This window comes from Dermochelys coriacea, chromosome 13, assembly GCF_009764565.3.
Source record: "Dermochelys coriacea isolate rDerCor1 chromosome 13, rDerCor1.pri.v4, whole genome shotgun sequence".
NCBI lineage: Eukaryota > Metazoa > Chordata > Testudines > Dermochelyidae > Dermochelys > Dermochelys coriacea.
Window position 1 is genome coordinate 17,347,807 of NC_050080.1, and position 23,600 is coordinate 17,371,406.

At 42.4% G+C, this 23,600-nt stretch overlaps 1 protein-coding gene across 1 annotated transcript in view; it reads left to right on the forward strand.

Annotated features, from left to right (window-relative positions):
- Window positions 1–13,925: 13,925 nt before the first annotated feature.
- PTGIS (prostaglandin I2 synthase) overlaps window positions 13,926–23,600 on the forward strand; it is a 35,259-nt gene continuing 25,584 nt past the window's right edge. The window contains exons 1-4 of the mRNA XM_038370061.2: window positions 13,926–14,262; window positions 17,386–17,509; window positions 18,476–18,654; window positions 22,891–23,034. Of these exons, the coding sequence (XP_038225989.2) occupies window positions 14,180–14,262; window positions 17,386–17,509; window positions 18,476–18,654; window positions 22,891–23,034 (530 nt within the window). The 5' untranslated portion in view covers window positions 13,926–14,179. The remainder of the gene's footprint in view (window positions 14,263–17,385; window positions 17,510–18,475; window positions 18,655–22,890; window positions 23,035–23,600) is intronic.

The following is a 23,600-nucleotide window of genomic DNA, read 5'->3' on the forward strand; positions in this document are numbered from 1 at the left end:
GTGTAGTCTCCCTTGACTCTTCCCCTTTTTCTATAGGACTAGCCTCTCTTCTCTTCTTCCTTACCCTTCCACCTTCAACAAGTACCTGCTGAGCCCCTTCTTCATTTTCCAACTCTGCAAAATAGAGCTTAGGAACAGGTTTGCAGAGTTGGAAAATGAAGAAGGGGCTCAGCAGGTACTTGTTGAAGCTGGAAGGGTAAGGAAGAAGAGAAGAGAAAAAAAAGGGCTCTATCCATATCCAAATTAGATCCCGGAGGTCTATAGCACACCCCAAGCACTATCGTAGGAGAGGCTTTACTAGTTTTCTTCCCCAATGTAATTTTTGCCCAGACGGACTCTGTCTTATAGATTGTGACAGGTTTCAGAGTAGCAGCCGTGTTAGTCTGTATTCACAAAAAGAAAAGGAGTACTTTTGGCACCTTAGAGACTAACAAATTTATTAGAGCATAAGCTTTCGTGAGCTACAGCTCACTTCATCGGATGCATTTGGTGGAAAAAACAGAGGAGAGATTTATATATACACACACACACAGAGAACATGAAACAATGGGTTTATCATACACACTGTAAGGAGAGTGATCACTTAAGATAAGCCATCACCAGCAGCAGGGGTGGAAAGGAGGAAAACCTTTCATGGTGACAAGCAAGGTAGGCTAATTCCAGCAGTTAACAAGAATATCAGAGGAACAGTGGGGGGTGGGGTGGGAGGGAGAAATACCATGGGGAAATAGTTTTACTTTGTGTAATGACTCATCCATTCCCAGTCTCTATTCCAGCCTAAATTAATTGTATCCAGTTTGCAAATTAATTCCAATTCAGCAGTCTCTCGTTGGAGTCTGTTTTTGAAGCTTTTTTGTTGAAGTATAGCCACTCTTAGGTCTGTGATCGAGTGACCAGAGAGATTGAAGTGTTCTCCAACTGGTTTTTGAATGTTATAATTCTTGACGTCTGATTTGTGTCCATTCATTCTTTTGCGTAGAGACTGTCCAGTTTGGCCAATGTACATGGCAGAGGGGCATTGCTGGCACATGATAGCATATATCACATTGGTAGATGCGCAGGTGAACGAGCCTCTGATTGTGTGGCTGATGTGATTAGGCCCTATGATGGTATCCCCTGAATAGATATGTGGACAGAGTTGGCAGCGGGCTTTGTTGCAAGGATAGGTTCCTGGGTTAGTGGTTCTGTTGTGTGGTGTGTGGTTGCTGGTGAGTATTTGCTTCAGATTGGGGGGCTGTCTGTAAGCAAGGACTGGTCTGTCTCCCAAGATCTGTGAGAGTGATGGGTCATCCTTCAGGATAGGTTATAGATCCTTGATGATGCATTGGAGAGGTTTTAGTTGGAAACTACAGCATTTGCTCAAGAAACTCCCTGAAAAAGCACAAGAACAAATCCGCACAGACACACCCCTGGAGCCCCAACCTGGGGTATTCTATCTGCTACCCAAGATCCATAAACCTGGAAATCCTGGACACCCCATCATCTCAGGCATTGGCACCCTGACAGCAGGATTGTGTGGCTATGTAGACTCCCTCCTCAGGCCCTACGTTACCAGCACTCCCAGCTATCTTCGAGACACCACTGACTTCCTGAGGAAACTACAGTCCATTGCTGATCTTTCTAAAAACACCATCCTGGCCACTATGGATGTAGAAGCCCTCTACACCAACATTCCACACAAAGATGGACTACAAGCCATCAGGAACAGTATCCCTGATACTGTCACGGCTAACCTGGTGGCTGAACTTTTGTGACTTTGTCCTGACCCATAACTATTTCACATTTGGTGACAATGTATACCTTCAAATCAGCGGCACTGCGATGGGTACTCGCATGGCCCCACAGTATGCCAACATTTTTATGGCTGACTTAGAACAACGCTTCCTCAGCTCTCGTCCCCTAATGCCCCTACTCTACTTGCGCTACATTGATGACATCTTCATCATCTGGACCCATGGAAAAGAAGCTCTTGAGGAATTCCACCATGATTTCAACAATTTCCATCCCACCATCAACCTCAGCCTGGACCAGTTCACACAAGAGATCCACTTCCTGGACACTACGGTGCTAATAAGCGATGGTCACATAAACACCACCCTATATCGGAAACCTACTGACCGCTATTCCTACCTACATGCCTCTAGCTTTCATCCAGATCTTACCACTCGATCTATTGTCTACAGCCAAGCGCTACGATATAACCGCATTTGCTCCAACCCCTCAGACAGAGACAAACACCTACAAGATCTCTATCATGCATTCCTACAACTACAATACCCACCTGCTGAAGTGAAGAAACAGATTGACAGAGCCAGAAGAGTACCCAGAAGTCACCTACTACAGGACAGGCCCAACAAAGAAAACAACAGAACGCCACTAGCCATCACCTTCAGCCCCCAACTAAAACCTCTCCAACGCATCATCAAGGATCTACAACCTATCCTGAAGGATGACCCATCACTCTCACAGATCTTGGGAGACAGACCAGTCCTTGCTTACAGACAGCCCCCCAATCTGAAGCAAATACTCACCAGCAACCACACACCACACAACAGAACCACTAACCCAGGAACCTATCCTTGCAACAAAGCCCGCTGCCAACTCTGTCCACATATCTATTCAGGGGATACCATCATAGGGCCTAATCACATCAGCCACACAATCAGAGGCTCGTTCACCTGCGCATCTACCAATGTGATATATGCCATCATGTGCCAGCAATGCCCCTCTGCCATGTACATTGGCCAAACTGGACAGTCTCTACGCAAAAGAATGAATGGACACAAATCAGACGTCAAGAATTATAACATTCAAAAACCAGTTGGAGAACACTTCAATCTCTCTGGTCACTCGATCACAGACCTAAGAGTGGCTATACTTCAACAAAAAATCTTCAAAAACAGACTCCAACGAGAGACTGCTGAATTGGAATTAATTTGCAAACTGGATACAATTAACTTAGGCTTGAATAGAGACTGGGAATGGATGAGTCATTACACAAAGTAAAACTATTTCCCCATGGTATTTCTCCCTCCCACCCCACCCCCCACTGTTCCTCTGATATTCTTGTTAACTGCTGGAATTAGCCTACCTTGCTTGTCACCATGAAAGGTTTTCCTCCTTTCCCCCCCCCCCCTGCTGCTGGTGATGGCTTATCTTAAGTGATCACTCTCCTTACAGTGTGTATGATAAACCCATTGTTTCATGTTCTCTGTGTGTGTGTGTGTGTATATATAAATCTCTCCTCTGTTTTTTCCACCAAATGCATCCGATGAAGTGAGCTGTAGCTCACGAAAGCTTATGCTCTAATAAATTTGTTAGTCTCTAAGGTGCCACAAGTACTCCTTTTCTTTTTGTGAATACAGACTAACACGGCTGCTACTCTGAAACCTGTCACAATGGATAAGACAGAGTCCGTCTGGGCAAAAATTACATTGGGGAAGAAAACTAGTAAAGCCTCTCCTACGATAGTGCTTGGGGTGTGCTATAGACCTCCGGGATCTAATTTGGATATGGATAGAGCCCTTTTTAATGTCTTTAATAAAGTAAATACTAATGGAAACTGCGTGATCATGGGAGACTTTAACTTCCCAGATATAGACTGGAGGACCAGTGCTAGTAATAATAATAATAGGGCTCAGATTTTCCTAGATGCGATAGCTGATGGATTCCTTCATGAAGTAGTTGCTGAACCGACTAGAGGGGATGCCATTTTAGATTTAATTTTGGTGAGTAGCGAGGACCTCATAGAAGAAATGGTTGTAGGGGACAATCTTGGCTCAAGTGATCATGACCTAATTCAGTTCAAACTAAATGGAAGGATTAACAAAAATAAATCTGCAACTAGGGTTTTTGATTTCAAAAGGGCTGACTTTCAAAAATTAAGGAAATTAGTTAGGGAAGTGGATTGGACTGAAGAACTTATGGATCTAAAGGTAGAGGAGGCCTGGGATTACTTTAAATCAAAACTGCAGAAGCTATCGGAAGCCTGTATCCCAAGAAAGGGGAAAAAATTCATAGGAAGGAGTTGTAGACCAAGCTGGATGAGCAAGCATCTTAGAGAGGTGATTAAGAAGAAGCAGAAAGCATACAGGGAATGGAAGATGGGAGGTATCAGCAAGGAAAGCTACCTAATTGAGGTCAGAACATGTAGGGATCAAGTGAGACAGGCTAAAAGTCGAGTAGAGTTGGACCTTGCAAAGGGAATTAAAACCAATAGTAAAAGGTTCTATAGCCATATAAATAAGAAGAAAACTAAGAAAGAAGAAGTGGGGCCGCTTAACACTGAGGATGGAGTGGAGGTTAAAGATAATCTAGGCATGGCCCAATATCTAAACAAATACTTTGCCTCAGTCTTTAATAAGGCTAAAGAGGATCTTGGGGATAATGGTAGCATGACAAATGGGAAGGAGGATATAGAGGTAGATATTACCATATCGGAAGTAGAAGCAAAACTGAAACAGCTTAATGGGACTAAATCGGGGGGCCCAGATAATCTTCATCCAAGAATATTAAAGGAATTGGCACCTGAAATTGCAAGCCCGTTAGCAAGAATTTTTAATGAATCTGTAAACTCAGGAAAAGTACCGAATGATTGGAGAATTGCTAATATAGTTCCTATTTTTAAGAAAGGGAAAAAAAGTGATCCGGGTAACTACAGGCCAGTTAGTTTGACATCTGTAGTATGCAAGGTCCTGGAAAAAATTTTGAAGGAGAAATTAGTTAAGGACATTGAAGTCAATGGTAAATGGGACAAAATACAACATGGTTTTACAAAAGGTAGATCGTGCCAAACCAACCTAATCTCCTTTTTTGAAAAAGTAACAGATCTTTTAGATAAAGGAAATGCAGTGGATCTAATTTACCTAGATTTCAGTAAGGCATTTGATACCGTGCCACATGGGGAATTATTCGTTAAATTGGAGAAGATGGGGATCAATATGAACATCAAAAGGTGGATAAGGAATTGGTTAAAGGGGAGACTGCAACAGGTCCTACTGAAAGGCGAACTGTCAGGTTGGAGGGAGGTTACCAGTGGAGTTCCTCAGGGATCGGTTTTGGGACCAATCTTATTTAATCTTTTTATTACTGACCTTGGCACAAAAAGTGGGAGTGTGCTAATAAAGTTTGCAGATGATACAAAGCTGGGAGGTATTGCCAATTCGGAGAAGGATCGGGCTATTATACAGGAGGATCTGGATGACCTTGTAAACTGGAGTAATAGTAATAGGATGAAATTTAATAGTGAGAAGTGTAAGGTTATGCATTTAGGGATTAATAACAAGAATTTTAGTTATAAGTTGGGGATGCATCAATTAGAAGTAACGGAAGAGGAGAAGGACCTTGGAGTATTGGTTGATCATAGGATGACTGTGAGCTGCCAATGTGATATGGCTGTGAAAAAAGCTAATGCGGTTTTGGGATGTATCAGGGGAGGCATTTCCAGTAGGGATAAGGAGGTTTTAGTACCGTTATACAAGGCACTGGTGAGACCTCACCTAGAATACTGTGTGCAGTTCTGGTCTCCCATGTTTAAAAAGGATGAATTCAAGCTGGAGCAGGTACAGAGAAGGGCTACTAGGATGATCCGAGGAATGGAAAACTTGTCTTATGAAAGGAGACTTAAGGAGCTTGGCTTGTTTAGCCTAACTAAAAGAAGGTTGAGGGGAGATATGATTGCTCTCTATAAATATATCAGAGGGATAAATACAGGAGAGGGAGAGGAATTATTTAACCTCAGCACCAATGTGGACACAAGAACAAATGGGTATAAACTGGCCACCAGGAAGTTTAGACTTGAAATCAGACGAAGGTTTTTAACCATCAGAGGAGTGAAGTTTTGGAATAACCTTCCAAGGGAAGCAGTGGGGGAAAAAGATCTATCTGGTTTTAAGATTCTACTCGATAAGTTTATGGAGGAGATGGTATGATGGGATAATGGGATTTTGGTAAGTAATCGATCTTTAAATATTCAGGGTAAATAGGCCAAATCCCCTGAGATGGGATATTAGATGGATGGGATCTGAGTTACTATAGAAAATTCTTTCCTGGGTATCTGGCTGGTGAATCTTGCCCATATGCTCGGGGTTTAGCTGATTGCCATATTTGGGGTCGGGAAGGAATTTTCCTCCAGGGCAGATTGGAGAGGCCCTGGAGGTTTTTCGCCTTCCTCTGTAGCATGGGGCATGGTTGACTTGAGGGAGCCTTCTCTGCTCCTTGAAATCTTTGAACCATGATTTAAGGACTTCAATAGCTCAGACATGGGTGAGGTTTTTCATAGGAGTGGGTGGGTGAGATTCTGTGGCCTGCGCTGTGCAGGAGGTCGGACTAGATGATCAGAATGGTCCCTTCTGACCTTAGTATCTATGAATCTATAAAATTCTTTTTTAAGTAGCTAAATCCCTTTCTCTGAGGTCTAAGGTTATTTTATTTGCAAGGATTTCTCTCTTGTTTCACGTCTATAAAAACAACATTAGAGTCAAAGCCTTGCTCTGGTACATCTGTTTGCCATTTACTACTTTTATGTTAAGTTTTAAAAACATTTCTGATTAACCAGGTTATATGATCTCTAGATTTTATGGAACTGGTTTCCAATTAGGTGTTTTGACTATCCAGACATCTGTTTAGAGCATAGATTGTTCCAATGTAATTATTTTTTACATGTGTACATCACATAGGAAATAAAAAAAAGATACGTAAACAGAAGAAGAAATAACTTTTCCCTTTCCGCACAATCCACAGCAATAAAATTTTACTAGTGTTCCATAGTGTTCATCCAGGAGTGGCTGTAATAGTTGGGCAGGGGAGTGTATACTCTGTAAATGAACACGACTAAGCTTCTGGTGTCACTTTTTCCATTCCAAATTACCTAAACATTTTCTCATTCAGGCAACCCTTCTTGTTTTGCCAGAAAGAATACACAGAGCTGATAGTATGCAAACAGCCTGAAGTTTTTAAAGGGGAATGATAAATATTTGTGGTACTTGTTTGTTTCTGGTCATAGGAAGAACCCCTCAACCAAAAAAAAAAAAAGCTTCTCAATATAAAAACACAAGGCAAGTGGTTTTTGCAAGCTATTCTAGTCCTGCAAAAATATATCCATGTCCACAGATCTAGCAGTGAGTCTGGCTTTATTACTAAAACTGACTTTAACTTAGAATATTGAAATATTACTATCATTTAAGAGTTATTAGCAGTTTCTCCTGTTAAGCCCTGAGTCATTGGATATTTTGTATCTGAAGAGGAGTTAGGTAAAACCATGAGAGATTAAGTGGTGATTTTAACTTGAAATGTATAATATTGATTTCCACTGGATATCCTAAAGCACTCGTTAAGGGCCTAATCCAAAGACTGTTGAATGGACTTTCAATCAGACCCTGGTTGATAGGCTACAGATGTACTGAATTCTCAAGTGGATACTCTTTGAGCAACTTCCTCAGATAACTGAATTAAAACTCTTGAAAGGGATCCAGTAGTTATATAAGCATAGGACTATGATAATGTTTGGAACAAAACTTCCATTGACCATCTACAGATTCTGTATCCCAGGTAGGCAGGATCCATGTTGAATTTTGGGTCACCAACAATGTTTCCACTTGCTCAAGTGAAAAGAGCCCTACTCCATGACATCCTTTTTCTTCCAGAACATGTCATTTTTTTTGGCCACTATCCACCTGTGAGAAGACAGATGTTGTATTCGAATCCAACTAACACTGTTTCGTTGCTTATACCTTATTATGTTCAATGTAAATTAGATAACTGGTGATTAATAATTCTGGAGTTCTTTTGTTAATTTAAATTATAGCATGCCTGCAAGTTTTATAAGAAAAGTTGTGTAACAAATAGTGAGATCACACATATGGACTTAATTCACAAGAAATAATAACTACAATAACTATGTTTTTCCAGGTTTCAGAGTAGCAGCCGTGTTAGTCTGTATTCGCAAAAAGAAAAGGAGTACTTGTGGCACCTTAGAGACTAACAAATTAAAAAAATGGGTGAGGAGAAAGTCACAAAGTTCAGCCACCAGGTTAGCCGTGACATTATCGGGGATACTGTTCCTGACGGCTTGTAGTCCATCTTTGTGTGGAATGTTGGTGTAGAGGGCTTCTACATCCATAGTGGCTAGGATGGTGTTTTTAGGAAGATCACCAATGGACTGTAGTTTCCTCAGGAAGTCAGGGGTGTCTCGAAGATAGCTGGGAGTGCTGGTAACGTAGGGCCTGAGGAGGGAGTCTACATAGCCAGACAATCCTGCTGTCAGGGTGCCAATAGTCTCTAAGGTGCCACAAGTACTGCTTTTCTTTTTATGTTTTTCCAGACTGTGTGCCAGACCTTCAGCTAGTGTGAAGTAGTTTAGTTGAATTGACTTCCTATACTTTTAGCAATGTTTAGATATCATTATGAGTGCTCATTAAACTGAACTCTGGCATAAAAATACCCTATTCCTGCCCACACTGTCTTGGTTAGTTACATAAGTACCATTGTTTTGTTTCTGTACCCTGATAGATTACTGTTGTAACTAACCAATGCGGCCCAAACAATGACTGTGACAATATAAGTCATATTCCATGCAATAACTTCATAAGTAATTTATAAAAGGCACTTAAGTTAGTGGCATGAATTGCAATATTTGCACTCTGAGAATTAAAAATTGTGAATAATTTTGCCTATTAAATATATTTGAAATTATTTGTTCAGCTGAGGAGAGCACCCTGACTGTCTTCTAGAATTCTCCTGGCAGTGAATGAAGTACCAGTATGAGATGATTTGACCCTCCTACCTCTCTCTGGAGGGAAACAATACTTTCCACTAACCATAGCTTCTGAGGTTCATTTGGGATTAGATCCAGATGGAGCTCATTGCCATAAGCTTCAAAAGGTGTTTGTGATAGCCACTGATGTAATCTGGGAACTGACAGGCAGGGATGCGTCTAGTAAGGCCCCAGCACAACTCTTCACTTCAACTGTGGTTTGGCAGATGCCTTCAATTGCTGGAGCAGTAGTACGTTTTGTCATCTCTTCTGAATGCTTTTCCACTGCAGAGCAACACCACCTCTGTATTATCCAGGTGGAACTTTAGCCAACTGATTTCCATCCAGGTCTTTGTTCTTGCCAAATCTTTTGGGGAGTCTGGCACTGGCTATGACTGGGGCCAATGAAAAGGAATTGCAGACCTGAGTATCGTCAACATACTGATGTGGTATCAAAGCCTGTATTGTGTTATGATCTACTGATAGCAAGGGAACCTGTTGCCCATCCAAACAGATGAAAGCCTACAATTTAAAGCTGAAAAGGTCCAGAATGACACTTATTTGTATACAGACACTGGCGTATGTGCCAAAATAGTTTGCAAGATTAATCATTCTGTTTCTACTTATTCTGGAGCTGCTTGCCTGAGGCAGATATTTTTGAAATAACCTGTTTTGATGCTTCTTATCTGCCTTTGTAAAATGCTTCATGTTACACTTTCACAGCTAAATTTCATTTTGCAAAAGCCATACATGTATAGGCCATTCTGGAAGACCATAACACTGCAGTGAACATCACTTCCAAAGCATGAAATGATACCTTGGGAAGAGCACCAGGGAACCATCCTTTACCTCGCTGGTTAAGTTTCAAATTATTATTGACACTGTTAGTGATTTTTTTTTTGTCTCTGTTTTCTACTGTGTCGTTCTCTGTTATCCCTAGTATAGCACTTAAAATAGCTGACCACCAGTTGGTGAATTTGGGAAACATGTTGGCACAAGATCTGTATTAACTCATTGGGCCAGATCAGCTGGTATAAATCAGCATAGCTTTGGTGAAGTAAGCGTAAACATGCTAATGCACACAAACTGATATCTGTCCCATTATTCAAATTCCAAGTTAAGAAATCTTCCAGCTCTAGAGTTTTTGTCTCGGTACTGTTCTCTCCCCTACTAGGTACACATAGAAAGAGTTGGAATAAATGTAAACACACATGGTGTTGTTTGCAAGCATGCCAACAAAATACATTCAGCATTGCTGATACAGACAGTGCAATCCACCCATTCCATTTCTCTACTGTGTACTCACATCAAATGCTTTGTACAGCAATCAATTGAGAAAACACATTTGTTGCATGGAACAGCTTACAGTAATTATGAGCAGTGGCTAACATAGGGCTGGAGCCTCAGCTGGTGTAAAATGATGTCACTCTACTGAAGTTAACAGCACTTCCCCAATTTACTCCATAACAATCTTTATATAGGTAAATATGTTGGTTTGTTGGCTAAAAATGGAATGAAAATCAGACAAAAGTAAAGAAATAATAGAGTTCAGTGAAGTTACGCCCAGGATGAATTTGTTCTGTATTTTGTATCATTGTTTCTTTTCAAAGATGCCAGTAAAGTTGGCTTTATGTCAGATTCGGCCTCTATATTTGCTGTGGTTCAGTTTTCTTTGTAGAAAATAAGTCTACCTGGGTTATTGCCAACAAACAGGATCCCCTCCTGATATAAAGCATCAAATTGGTATCCTGCCTTTCTTTTATTTTCCAAAGCATTTTTTAGACTTTCTCCAACTGTCAGTGGAGTTAAACCAGGGATGAGTTTGGGGCACAGTGTTCACTATGTTTTAGTGCAGCATTCAGCACAGAAGGAAAATGTTAACTTCTTCAGTGTTTGCATAGAATCTTAGGGGTTGGGGAACCAACTTTCAGGGGTCACCCAAAATGTACCCAAAATATTTACAAGTCCATCCATATACATAAGCCTGATTTCTTGTTTGCATGGCTGGGTATTCTTTATAGTGGTGCCTATTAGCCCAGTCATGGACCAGATGCCTATTGTCCTAGTTGCTGTACAAGCACTGAACCAAAAGATCCAGGTGACTGCTCACCTGATTACAACCTATTTGCATGTAAAACCTGGTGTGGGGGGGTGTTTCTATTTAGTCTTAAGATTAAACTCAGTCATCATCATAGGACATAATGCACAGCCATGCTGGAAATGTGTTGGGAAACAATTTAGTTGAATATGCTCTTTATGTAGTATATTTTTATTAATATTCTCTCAGCTTGGGCAGTTTCTGCAAATCACTGCAATCACTGGTTCTTTTTGTGTTTTGCTTCCCAGTTAATTAATTTTACAAGCAATAGGTAACATTGTTGCCATTCTCCCCCTCCTAAAAAGCACGATATTCTGACATTTAGAAGGTTTTATTCTAAAAGTCTTTCTTTCACAACTTGGGAAGATCCCCGTGGGTATCCAATCCAGTTCAACTGGAACTCTTTTACTGTTGCAGATGCTTTCCAAAAACCATTTAGTAACTACCAAAATTAACTGTAATGTACTCTTCTAATGTATTTGTTAGAAACAAGCCTCTAGTGTTGTTGTCAACATACATTTATTCTATGTTGACCATTTTGAAATAGAACATTTTTGATTATGATGTCAATCTGCTGATAAAAATACAGGCTACCTTTCACAACAATTGAAGAAAACACAATACTATATATAAACCCAGTTCTTTCATTAGCTTTTCAGCCTGTTGAAAAAAATGTGTTTTAAAATAGTTATATGCCTTACGGAGGGTCATAATTGCTTCTGCTATGTTTACTATAGGAACTGTTGTTCTTCCTTTGCCTTTTTAGTATATCTCTATAATAATAACATACATATATACATTTATATAGTTCTGGTTAGAAACAAAGTTGATTATCTGCAGCTAGGTAGGGGTGGAATGATGGGGAGAAATGGATTTTTCTCCCCACCCCAGGCAATAGGTTCATAGTCATTTAAATAATATAATAATTTTTATTTCCCATGTCTTGGGACCTATTTCTTACAGAAGAAAGAACCTTTCATACCAGACATGATCAGAAATATTAATTCCAAAGAAAAAGAACATGGGCCAGATTCTTCCTTTTTTCCATGTGTGAAAATGCAAAGCAAGACCACTGATGTCAGTGGTATAAAACCAGTATGGGGTCAGAATCGGACTCCAGTTCTCTCAGAGTATAAGATAACTCATCAGGGTGTAAGTTACACTAAAAAGAACGTGTATCTGCCAGGCAGGTAGCTGGTTGGAAAACCATCTTTCTATTTTAACAGCTCAGCAAAGAATATTTCAGACAATGACAAACCTGCTCTTTGGGGCAGGGCCTGTCTCTTTGTTATGTATTTGCATAATGGGGCTCTGATCTATGATCTATGAATGGGGCTCCGAGGTGCCTCCAAACACAAATAATAAGAAATAATAATTGACACATTTGCAGAATTGCTTATAAAAATGAGTGTGTTCATGGTATTGTAATTAATATGAATTGTTTTGAACCATCAAAACATGAATATCCAGAAATGAGTGACCACATAATCCTGAAACTGCTCCAGAATAGCCAGTGTGCCATACCGCATTACCAGAGTAACTAAAGGTCTTTTAAGCAAGGTCCATCTTGCTGTGGCATTCACAGGGCCTTGGTTATGTATTGTCTGTCAGTCATAGCCATTCATTAGATGTGAAGCTCCATCAATCTTTTAAGTGTCTTTTGTGAAGTGCATCATACACTTGTGGGGTGCTATAAAAAAGTAATAAAAATCCTTCAAATGATTAATAAAATCGGCATGACTAGTATTTAATTTAAAAGAGTTTTGCAAAAACAGTTGGATAAAGTGCTCAGAATCCCATCAAGGTAAATGATGAAGTAATGAGAAAATTTCTTCTCTGCTGTACTGTTTGCTTGCTTAGAATTTCCCTTCAGAGGGTCAAGGAAAAACCGCTTGCGTCTACAGTGATGAGTATCATAAAAAGACTTCTGAATAAACAGAGATAGTTGTTGCCTGTTATTTATCTAGTGCTATTGGGCTGCAGGATGCTCTCCGAACAAGAGGCTAGTTGGTGTCTTGGCGCTACAGGGAAGAGTGTGGGAAGGAGATTAGAACAGAAAATACAGTGGAAATCGGGGTTTGAGGGCGCTCTTTCCAAGAGGGATTTGCTTGGCTTTCCCTTTACATAGAGATCTGTGACTGGGGCGGGCTCGTTCTGGTTTTGCACAGTCTAGTTTGACTGCTGGGGTTGGGGTGCCGATTGAAACTGGAGCCTGGGTGTGCGTGGAGGGCTCGAAGGGGGTGGGTTTGCCCCTTCACAAGTTACTGTCGGTTTCTCTAGGGCTCCCAGTGAGGAAGGGTGATCCGGAGCCGGGGACCAGGGTCCAGATGTCTGGTTAGATCTGAGGCAATGCTTGAAATTCTATCTCGAAAGGACTAAACCATGTCGTTCATCACCTTGACTTTTGTCTGCTGTGCAGATTGGATGAAAGATCATATGCTTTCTGCACAGACTATTTCCAGGTATAGATAACTTCCTGTATTACCACAGCGTATGGAGTAGCTTAAACTATGCTCTTGCAGACATAAGTTCATTCAACAAGAATCCAAGGGACATTGATCATATTTGTCAATGATGTTTCAGTGTTAGATATTTGCAGGCTGCTACATGGTCTTCAGTGCATACTTTAACCAAAAATTATGCTATTACTGCAGCATATAGGTCTCATGCAAAGTTTGGGGAGGCAGTTATGCAGTCATTGTTTAAGTAAATTATGAACCCTACCGCCTGTCAGAATTGCTTGAGTCACCTGAGTGGAATACACATCTTCAACCACTCAAAGAAGAAAACAATTACTTACCTGTATTGTCACTGTTGTTGGGGGAGGGATAGCTCAGTGGTTTGAGAATTGGCCTGCTAAACCCAGGATTGTGAGTTCAATTCTTGAGGGAGCCATTTAGGGATCTGGGGCAAAAATTGGGGATTGGTCCTGCTTTGAGCAGGGGATTGGACTAGATGACCTCCTGAGGTCCCTTCCAACCCTGATATTCTATGGTTCTATGGTTTCAGCTCCCTTAAACCCCATAGGGGGCGGCGGGGGGGGGGGGGGGAACCGGCGAGGGGCAGCCCCTTGCCAGCCGGGCTGGAGAGCTTCCCCCAGCGGGGGGAGCGGGGGCTCTGCCCCCGCGCTCAGGGCTGGAGCCAGCGCGTAGCCGGCAGTGGGACAGCCTCCCACGGCTCCAGCGGGGCTGGTCCGGCCCGGCCAGGAGGAACGGAAGGGGAGGAGACCAAGGCAGCTAAGAGTGAGGGGCTCGGCTGGCAGGACACACCGGGGTGGCGGTGACCGAGGCAGCGGCTCCTCCGGCGAGGTCCCGGCGATCAGCCGCGCCATGTGCTGGTCTCTGGCCGCCGCCCTGCTGGGAACCCTGCTGCTGCTGCTGCTGGCGCTGGTGCCGCGCTGCCGGCGGACGCGGTGAGTGACCAGCCTGCACCCTGCGCCCAGAGACAGAGCAGCCCGGGGCAGCCTGCGTGTGCGAGGGGAGGGTCCCCCAGCGCCCGGCTCCAGTGATCGGGGTCCTGGCGGAGCAACCTCAGGCTCCGAGAGCACGGTGACAGGCGCAGTGTGGCCCTAGGTAAACAGAGGTCCTGCCTCGCCGGCTCTGATCCTGCCCATCGCCGAGCAGCTGCAGGTGGACCTGGCCCCACCGTCAGCATGGGAGTGGGGTGGCTACACGCCGATGGGTGTCCGCGGGGAGCAAGAGGGAACTCTGTTCTCAGGTCTCTTCTCCAAACCCCCTTGAGCCATCATAGGCCAGAACCCCGGTCGCTGATGGGTTGCAGCATACAGCAGGTGGGGTGGGGATTGTGTGTGTGGGGTGTGTGTGTGTGGGGGGGGGATTCAGTCTTTTATATACCAAATGCCGCCACTTCCTCGCTCCATAAATCCAGGCCCTGGCGCTGCAGTCCCTACTTATGTAAATCTCTAGCCCGAAACCAGTGGGGTCTGCTTAGGGGTCACTGTGAAAAGAGGAGCAGAAAGGAGGGGGAATGAATTCCGTGAAAAAATATGGATGAAGAGAAATGTGAATACATAGGAGAAGGGGAGAAAGGAAAATAGCGACTGTATAGGGCATGGGCTTGCATCAGCCTCACTTTTAGGGAATGTTATTTTGTCCTTAATAGGTTGCACAGGATTCCCTCTAGATAGGAAAAACAAGTTTAAAAATGCTTCTGAATTATTCTCTGGGGGAGGAGTATGACCCGTAGGTTTAAATGACAGTAGAAAAAAGTTTGCAAACTCAAACTCGTTCTACAGAGCTGGGAATTAATTCAAGTTTTCAAAACCTTGATCTCTGTGAGATTCACCCATTGCTAGTTATTGAGCCAGGGCACCACCGATTGGCAATCTGAATCCACTGATTAGGATGGACACAGCAGTGATCAGTGGAAATCAGAGCAGATTCCATGTTTAATGGGGTTTGTGTAAAATCCTCTCATTCTGAAAGATCCCAGAGTGTGGTTTGAGTTGCTAAAGACCCCAATCTCAAATTTATTTGGCTCCACATAGGCCCTTCTTTACACCCCCTTGCATCGTAACTAATACTTGGCATTTTGAAAATGTTCCCCGGTAGTTATTTCACTGTCATTGGGCCAGACTGTCATTGGCTATACTGGTGGTGTGAATCTGGAGTAATTCCATTGACTTTACTTCTTTACACCAGTGATAATGAAATCAGAATGTGATCCTGAACCTTCAAAATGAAGGCTGTAACAGTGTTCAAATCCCAGCTCCTCAAGTGGGTGACTCAATAACAAGTAACTGAGGGTACGGTATTGGATTTGCCTTGCTCAGGGACCCACATGGGCACGTCATGCCATCTCTGCTCCCTTTGAGTTGGCAGGGGAATTAAAAGGACAAGATTCCTATTTTCCTTCCAAAAGTTCCAAACAGTCAGATTCCTGCCAATTTTCATATACTCAGAGCAATGAAACCTCAAGTGAGTTTGTGACAATGGAGCAATCTGAATGCACAGGCATCAGGTGCTTATGCACTCTGGGTTTGTTTGGGTTACCCAGATATTTTAACAGCATGGCAGTCCTCATTTTGGAATTGCAGTTGTTTTTCCAGTATCATAGGGATCTTTCAAGGTTGACAGTGCTCAGTTTACTGCATCCCATTGTGCCTTGGTATTGCGTAGGATTGAGAATGTACCCTATATGTGTTGCTGTAGAATTATGATTTATTGTTTTTGCAACACCCAAAAATGTGCTCGAGTCTTTACAGAACAGAGCATGTTTGCAGTGATGTTGTAGCCATGCTGTAGTCCCGAAAAAGAGCTCTGTGTAGCTTGAATGCTTGCTCCTTCCACCAACAGAAGTTGATTCAGTACAAAATATTACCTCACCCGTCTTGTCTCTCTTAGAACAGAGTATGGCAGATTCCTGGTCTAAAGCACTTAGAATCCAAAACCAAAAACTGCAGAAGTAAAGGGAAAGGATGTAACATTTGCCCCAGTATATCTTTGTCTTGTCATTAACACGCTTATCTTTTGCTGTGTAGACATACCCCAAAAAACCACGTGACTTGCCTGTGCCAGCCAATTCAGGCTGGGCTCCTACCCAGGCCCAAAAGTCTACACTGCAATCAAATAGCCCCACAGCCCAAGCCCTATGAGCCCAAGTTGGTTGGCACGGGCCAGCCGCGGGTTTTTCTTTGCTGTGTAAACATACCCTTTGTCGTATATGTTATTGACATACCTAGCCTTAATTTGGTGAGTTACAGATGCAATAGCATAACAGCTTTAAATCCTAAAATTTCAGTCCTTTGTCAAAAAGAAAAGGAGAACTTGTGGCACCTTAGAGACTAACAAATTTATTTGAGCATAAGCTTTCGTGAGCTACAGCTCACTTCATCGCAAATGTATCCGATGAAGTGAGCTGTAGCTCACGAAAGTTTATGCTCAAATAAATTTGTTAGTCTCTAAGGTGCCACAAGTCCTCCTTTTCTTTTTGCGAATACAGACTAACACGGCTGCTACTCTGAAACCAGTCCTTTTTCAGTTTGCAAGACTCATAGGATTACTTTAATGCACTTAGATATTTCCATTTAATTTCTTTTTTTATATTAGCTATATTAGAAAGAGAATAAACCCACAAATTAATATCTTTTTGTCATTAACACTTATGTACACTATTATAGTATTTAGCCAGCATAAATATGAGATACTTCCAGTGAATTAAAAAAAGCCAACACTCAACAAACCCGTCCTTTGAACTGCTAACTAGTCCTCACTCCTTTATGACTCAGGATAGTAATTACAAGTCCTTTTGGGGGTTACGTCTTTGGAGCCCGGGAGACATAAAAAGATTCAGATTGGGGTAACCAGAATGCAATCTGGCCATATAATTCTATTCATGTGACGTTATAAAGCATGGTTGATCTGTGAAATAAAGCCAGGTGCGGATGGTAAGGTCGTTTCACCCCGACACACCCATAACATGTTGGAATGCAGGAGTTTAAGTGCCAATGGTTATTAAGTAATTGTAGGGCAATCCTTCCACAGGCTTTAAGAGCTTTTACCAATCTTTTTTCCAGGCTACTGAGTGAACCTCCACTTGACAGAGGCTTTGTTCCTTGGCTGGGACATGCTGTGGAATTTGGAAAAGATGCTGCCAGCTTCCTGTCTCAAATGAAGCAAAAACATGGCGATATTTTCACCGTAAGCGCCCGCTGTGGATTGCCTGTGCTGTCCGGGTTTAACTCCTGAGGGGTGCACAGCTCAGCTGTTCAACCAAAAGTAGCCCAGAAAGCTTTGTGGGAACAGCTTTGATTGGATTCCAGACCAGCATAAATATCAACAAACATTTCCTCTTCTCTTCTGACCACTCTGCCTCTTCCTTCCCCCACCTACAGTAAGCCAGCCTGGAGCTGCTTTTAAACTAAACAGTGCATGAGCAGCTTTATTTTAGAAGGCTTTAACATCACCTTTCATACGTACCACAGAGCAGCTTCATTTTTCATAGCAACATATTTTCCCCATGCCTGCATTAGACTACATATTGGTGTCTTCAGTCCATTCTGCTTCCTGTAAGGGCCAAAACTTGATACTTCAGAGGAAGGCGGATGCCCTCCTAATGTTGTACGGTGTTGGGGGGTGAGAGGAAATGACCTTTGCACCGTTAAAGTCAGTGAGAGTTTTGTCTGAGTGAGGAGAGCAAGATGGGTCCCTTAACTTGTATAACTACAGGTGATGTTCAGAGTCATAAAATTTTAGGTCCTAAGAATCCTGAGCCCAGATGTGTAACAGTGACCAGGTATGCTACCCTCTTGATCAGTGAGTTTCTGTGTTTCCATGGGAGCATGGGAGTTTTTCAGACCATCAAATATGCAGTCAAAATAACATTTTGGAATCATTTGCAGACTATTGCACCTCGGCTGGTGTAAATCAATTTGCCTCCATTGAGGTCAAAGGCCCTGCACTACTTTGCACCAGCTAAGGATATGTGCTCAGCTGGGAATAATGAAGGAAAAGGACTGTATCTGAGTTATTGGATTTTATTACTGCAGATTTTGGCTTAGCAGTTGTCCCACTGTTTGGTAATATTTCACATTTTTAATGTATTATTGTATTCATTAAACTAATAGACTCATTAATTTTTTATTGTGGATTGTTTTTCTTTTTTAGATCCAGGTTGCTGGGAAATTTATCACCATCTTGTTGGACCCTCACTCATATGATTCGGTGCTTTGGGAGTCAAGTTGTCAACTAGATTTCAGCAAATATGCACGCCTTTTAATGGATCGAATGTTTGATGTCAAACTGCCTGACTATGACCCCACTGAGGAAAAGGTCATGCTGAGATCGTGAGTATGATACAAAGGAAAATTTGGGCCTGTGTCTCCAGTTTGTTTTGGGATATTATTTTCCAGTGAGAGAGCCAGGCAGTTCTACCATGGAGGTGACGGTCCTGGTATCCAGAACAGCGATACTAACCACAAGTAATAAGTACAAAGCAAAATGGAAGGGGATAAGACCTGAGGTCTATTTAGATTTTTCCAGCGAGCCACTCAGTAAGGATGAAATGACAACAGGCTAACTATCCTAGATGCCTGGCTTCGAAATACTAGAGATGGGTGCACTAGGAAGATGGCTAGATCTTAATCTATCTTTGTTAACTTTGAAAAGAAATAGCCAATAATAGCTTAATAGCTTGGGTTTAAACTGTAACATGGTGTGGCAGCAAAAAAAGGCTAAGGTGGCTTCGGGTTGCACATGCAGAGCAGAGAGGTGATAATCCCTCTATGTACGGCTCTAGAGAGACCATGCCTGGTGTACTGTATTCAGGGCAAAGCACCTCAGGACTGACTAAAAGGTAGAACCAATTGTTTGATTACACTTGTGGTCCATTCTTAACAATGTTCAAGAGACCAAATTACCAAATGTAGCCAAATTCGCTGTCTAAAGACACAGCAGTACAATGCAAAAAATACCCCTCCTTCTGGGAAGCAAATTCTCACACTGTGTTCACCTTATACAAAAGGTGTGCTTCACAGATACAGTTTCAAACTTGATTGTGTTTATATTATGGTGGTTTCCAAGCTAAATGCCCCCTATATGTCACTTTAAAGTTTAAGTTTAACTCACTAGTTTGTGCCGCTTTGTCCTTGGTACCTGAACATAAGAACAGCCATACTGGGTCAGACCAATGGTACATCTAGCCCAGTATCCTGTCTTTTGAAAGTAGCCAGTGCCAGCTGCTTCAGAGGGAATAAACAAAACAGGTAATCATCAAGTGATCCACTCCCTGTCACCCATTCCCAGCTTCTGGCAAACAGAGGCTAGGGACACCATCCCTGTCCATCTTGGCTAATAGCCATTGATGGACCTATCCTCCATGAATTTATCTAGTTCTTTTTTTTAATCCTGCTATGGTGTTGGCCTACACAACAGCCTCTGGCAAAGAGTTCCACAGGTTGACTGTGTGTTGTGTAAAAAAATACTTCCTTTTGTTTGTTTTAAACATACTTCCTATTAATTTTATTTGATGATCCCTAGTTCTTGTGTTATGAGAAGGAGTAAATAACACTTCCTTATTTACTTTCTCCACACCAGTCATGATTTTATAGACCTCTATCATATCCCCCCTTAGCCGTCTCTTTTCCAAGCTGAAAAGTCCCAGTCTTATTAATCTCTCCTCCTTTGGCAGCTATTCCATACTTTTTGTTGCCCTTTTCTGATCCTCTTCCAATTCCAATATACCTGGCTATACTATCCAGTATCTCATTTTGAATACTACATTCCAAGTGTTAATGAGCTAAGCAAGTACTTCCTAGCTGTACTGAGTACAAAGTATTCAGGCATCTTTGCTGTGGAAAGTTTTCTATTTTATAATGCCAAAGCTAATGTCAGCTTTGCAAAGTGCTGCGGGGATGCTTGACATGGGTGAACAGAATTGTGGGAAGAGCATAGTACATTCAGTTACCATAACTTCCCAACAACCATATATATATATATGTGTATATAAAACGTATATTATATTAATACCATGCACATAATACCTATTCACGTGCTGTGTACTACCCCAACAAATATGTATTGGCTAACGTCAGTATGTGGATCATGTAGGTTAACTGAAGGGACGCACAAGAAAAGCAACAAAGGTTATAAGGGGACTGGCTAGGGGGATTAGTTTATAAGGAAGAATTAATACCATGGGGGGGGGAGGAATATAGATAACTTGGCGAAGAGTCCTCCAGGTTATGTCTGGGAACAAACCTCGCTTGATATCAGTCTTGCTTTTCAGCCAGGCAGCAAATGTCGTGTTGACCTTCGGCGCTGACTCTGGCTGGCACGGGGCACAGCAATGCACGATGTGTGTGTGGAAGGAGAGGACCTAGGGAGTTCCAGCATGTCTCTTGTACAAGCAACAGCACAGTGTGTCTCTCTCCTCATAGCACTAAAGAGAGCTCTTGGAGCAATGGGCAGGAGACATGCGTGCGCAGATGGGGACCAGTGGGAGTGCGTTGGTTAGCTGGAAGCTCTAGCCAGCAGCAGATGAGCTGCACTAAAGTGGGCTCCACAATGCAGTGCCCCCAACCCTCCCCATGGTGTCCTGCCCCGGATATCAGGATTCACGTGGTAGAACCAGCATCAGGAAAAGTTTCTGGTCTCTCCTGCCAGCCAGGGGAGGATTTAGACCTTCCGAATTAGCAATGCCTGTCTCACACTGTCTGGACATCACAACACTTGTACACCAGCAAATGTAGTCCCAGCCCTGAAACCGGTAAAAACCATCCTGAAGCAATTACAGTTACTCGGCGGGAGGCAGTAATTAAGCAGCAGAGCCCTGGGGCTGTCATTATTTTACTCTCCCTGGGATCTATTTTTACATATAATATTTTAAAATATTAGAGAGATTTAATGACTTCTTGCTGTGTGATAGCAGCGAGACATGTTTAAACCCTTCTAATAAAAGCGAGGGAAGCAACGTGGCTGGAGATAAATATGCTGACCACATAGTTTACAGTGCACATCTGATAGAGCACCGGCAGTGTGACTGAAAGCAATGAACGATCATGATTATGCTCTAATGGCATATAAATGGACAGTCTGTGGTCTGAACTTCTGGGAACATCTCTGCTTTACCAATAGATACATCACACCAAGACATGAATGGATGAAAATAGCTTTTAGGTGCACTATCCCCTTCAGATTATTAGTTTCCCAATGGAAGTTTTAAGGTCTGGGAGATGTTGATGTGAATCATTCAGACGTGCAACCCTCAGTCAGACATCACCCTCCAATCTATAGGTTTAAAAATTGCTGGACTCTCAATTGTTTGGAGGGGGTGGCTTGACCTTATTGGGCTGATGCAATTTACAAGGAAATGGGATTTGGGTAAAACCAGGCTGGTTTCAGATGATTTATTCTGCAATATTGCATTTGCACATTGGCTGAGGGCACTGATATTTTATGCTATGCACTTTCTTTATTGCGGGAATGCTAACATTATGTTACACTATGTTAGCACTCTGATGATCTCCCCAAGATTGGAAGGTTGGCAGGTTCGTTTGTCCTTGCGCCTCAGGTAAATTGGTCTGAGCAGTGTAGTGTTCTGAATCAGCAGGTGTAAATCAGCACAGCTTCTTCCCCTGAAAGGATTGCTGCTGCAGTGCTGTGCAAGCTGCCCTGAGAGTCCTACACGGGAAGTCCCAGGCTAACAATGCACTAAGGAGAATGTCCCATAATCAGTCCCTTGGAAACCATTTGAGTAACATGAAAAGAGCAGTGGCTCCAGTGTGGTTAATGAAGTCACAGAATGGCTGCTCATTTTAAGAACCATGCTCTGTGTACTAGCATCATGTAATGCCCAAGTTCCAGTTCATTGGAAGTATAGCATAAGAAATCCAGTAGCCACTACGGAAAAACATTATACTGTCTCAATCAAACCTCTCATCTAACCAGTGGCTATCACTAGAGGCAAATCCCTGCTAGATGTCATAGCAAACTGGCCTTTCTTTTGCTAAGTCTATAACAGCCACTTTTCCACACAGGAGTAGTTAAGGCACTTAAAATAAATCTGCGTAGATGGCATCTCCATGTTTATCATTTATTCCCTCTCAGTGGCTTCTATCCCAGCAAAAATCCAAGTCCAACCTTCAGCCTCACTCCCAAATGTTGGGGAGCATCCGATGAAGTGAGCTGTAGCTCACGAAAGCTTATGCTCTAATAAATTTGTTAGTCTCTAAGGTGCCACAAGTACTGCTTTTCTTTTTGCGAATACAGACTAACACGGCTGCTACTCTGAAACCTGTCAAAGTATCTTAGAACTCTGTAGCTGGTCTCACTCTCCATAATGGGCAACAACAGAATCCAGATCAGGCCACTTTACGGTGCCCTAGTGCAGCATGGAGAATTCTGCCCAGCACTTTCCCCTTTGCACAGAACATAGGTGCTTGGGCTGTGCAAGTGACTAGGTTCAGATACCCAGGGATGTGTGTGATATAAATAGGTGAGACTTGTCCCTAACTAACCACTGATTATAGAACAGTAAGACTTATACATGAAGGTGTTTCACAAAGTAACTTCTGTATCTACAGGGCTCTGCAAAACAAGAACCTTCCATTCCTCACTAAGGCGATGTTCTTCAACCTTCAGACCCTTCTGCTTTCTGACCCAAGCAATTTGAGCCGGCAGTGGACAGACGAAGGCTTGTTTCATCTCTCCTACAGTATGATGCTCAGGTAAGTGCTGCACTATAAAGCTTCATCCCTTGGGACTGGAAGGGGAATGACATCACAGTCAGCTCTTCTCCATTTTTTTAAAATTGTGACTCATTTAAAAAAGAATGGATGTTTGCCCCAGACTTTAAAGATGCAGGGCCTGCTGTCGCTCTCACACTGGTGTCAATAAGGAGCAATGGCACTGAAGCCAGTAAGGATACACTGGTGTGAAACTGGTATACAGCAAGAGCAGAATCAGGCCTGGACCATACTATAAAAGTGCAGGTATCATTATTTTATCACTATGAACGCTGATTTTTTTAAGCATATCTAATATTTTAAAACTTTAGTCACTGCTGCCTTGTTTTGCGCTTTCTTCTTTCCAACAGTCTGTTTTAGGGGCAAATGGAGTGATGTTTTTTATTCATGAAGGGATGGGGAAGAAGTAGAGTGATCTAGTAGTTAAAACTCTGGCCTAGAAGTCAAGAACACTTGAGTTTGCTTTTCCAGCTCTGCTTCTGACTTACAGCATGACCTGAGACAAGTCACTGTAGGCCCAAAATTAGGTGCCTAAATAAGTGGCTTGA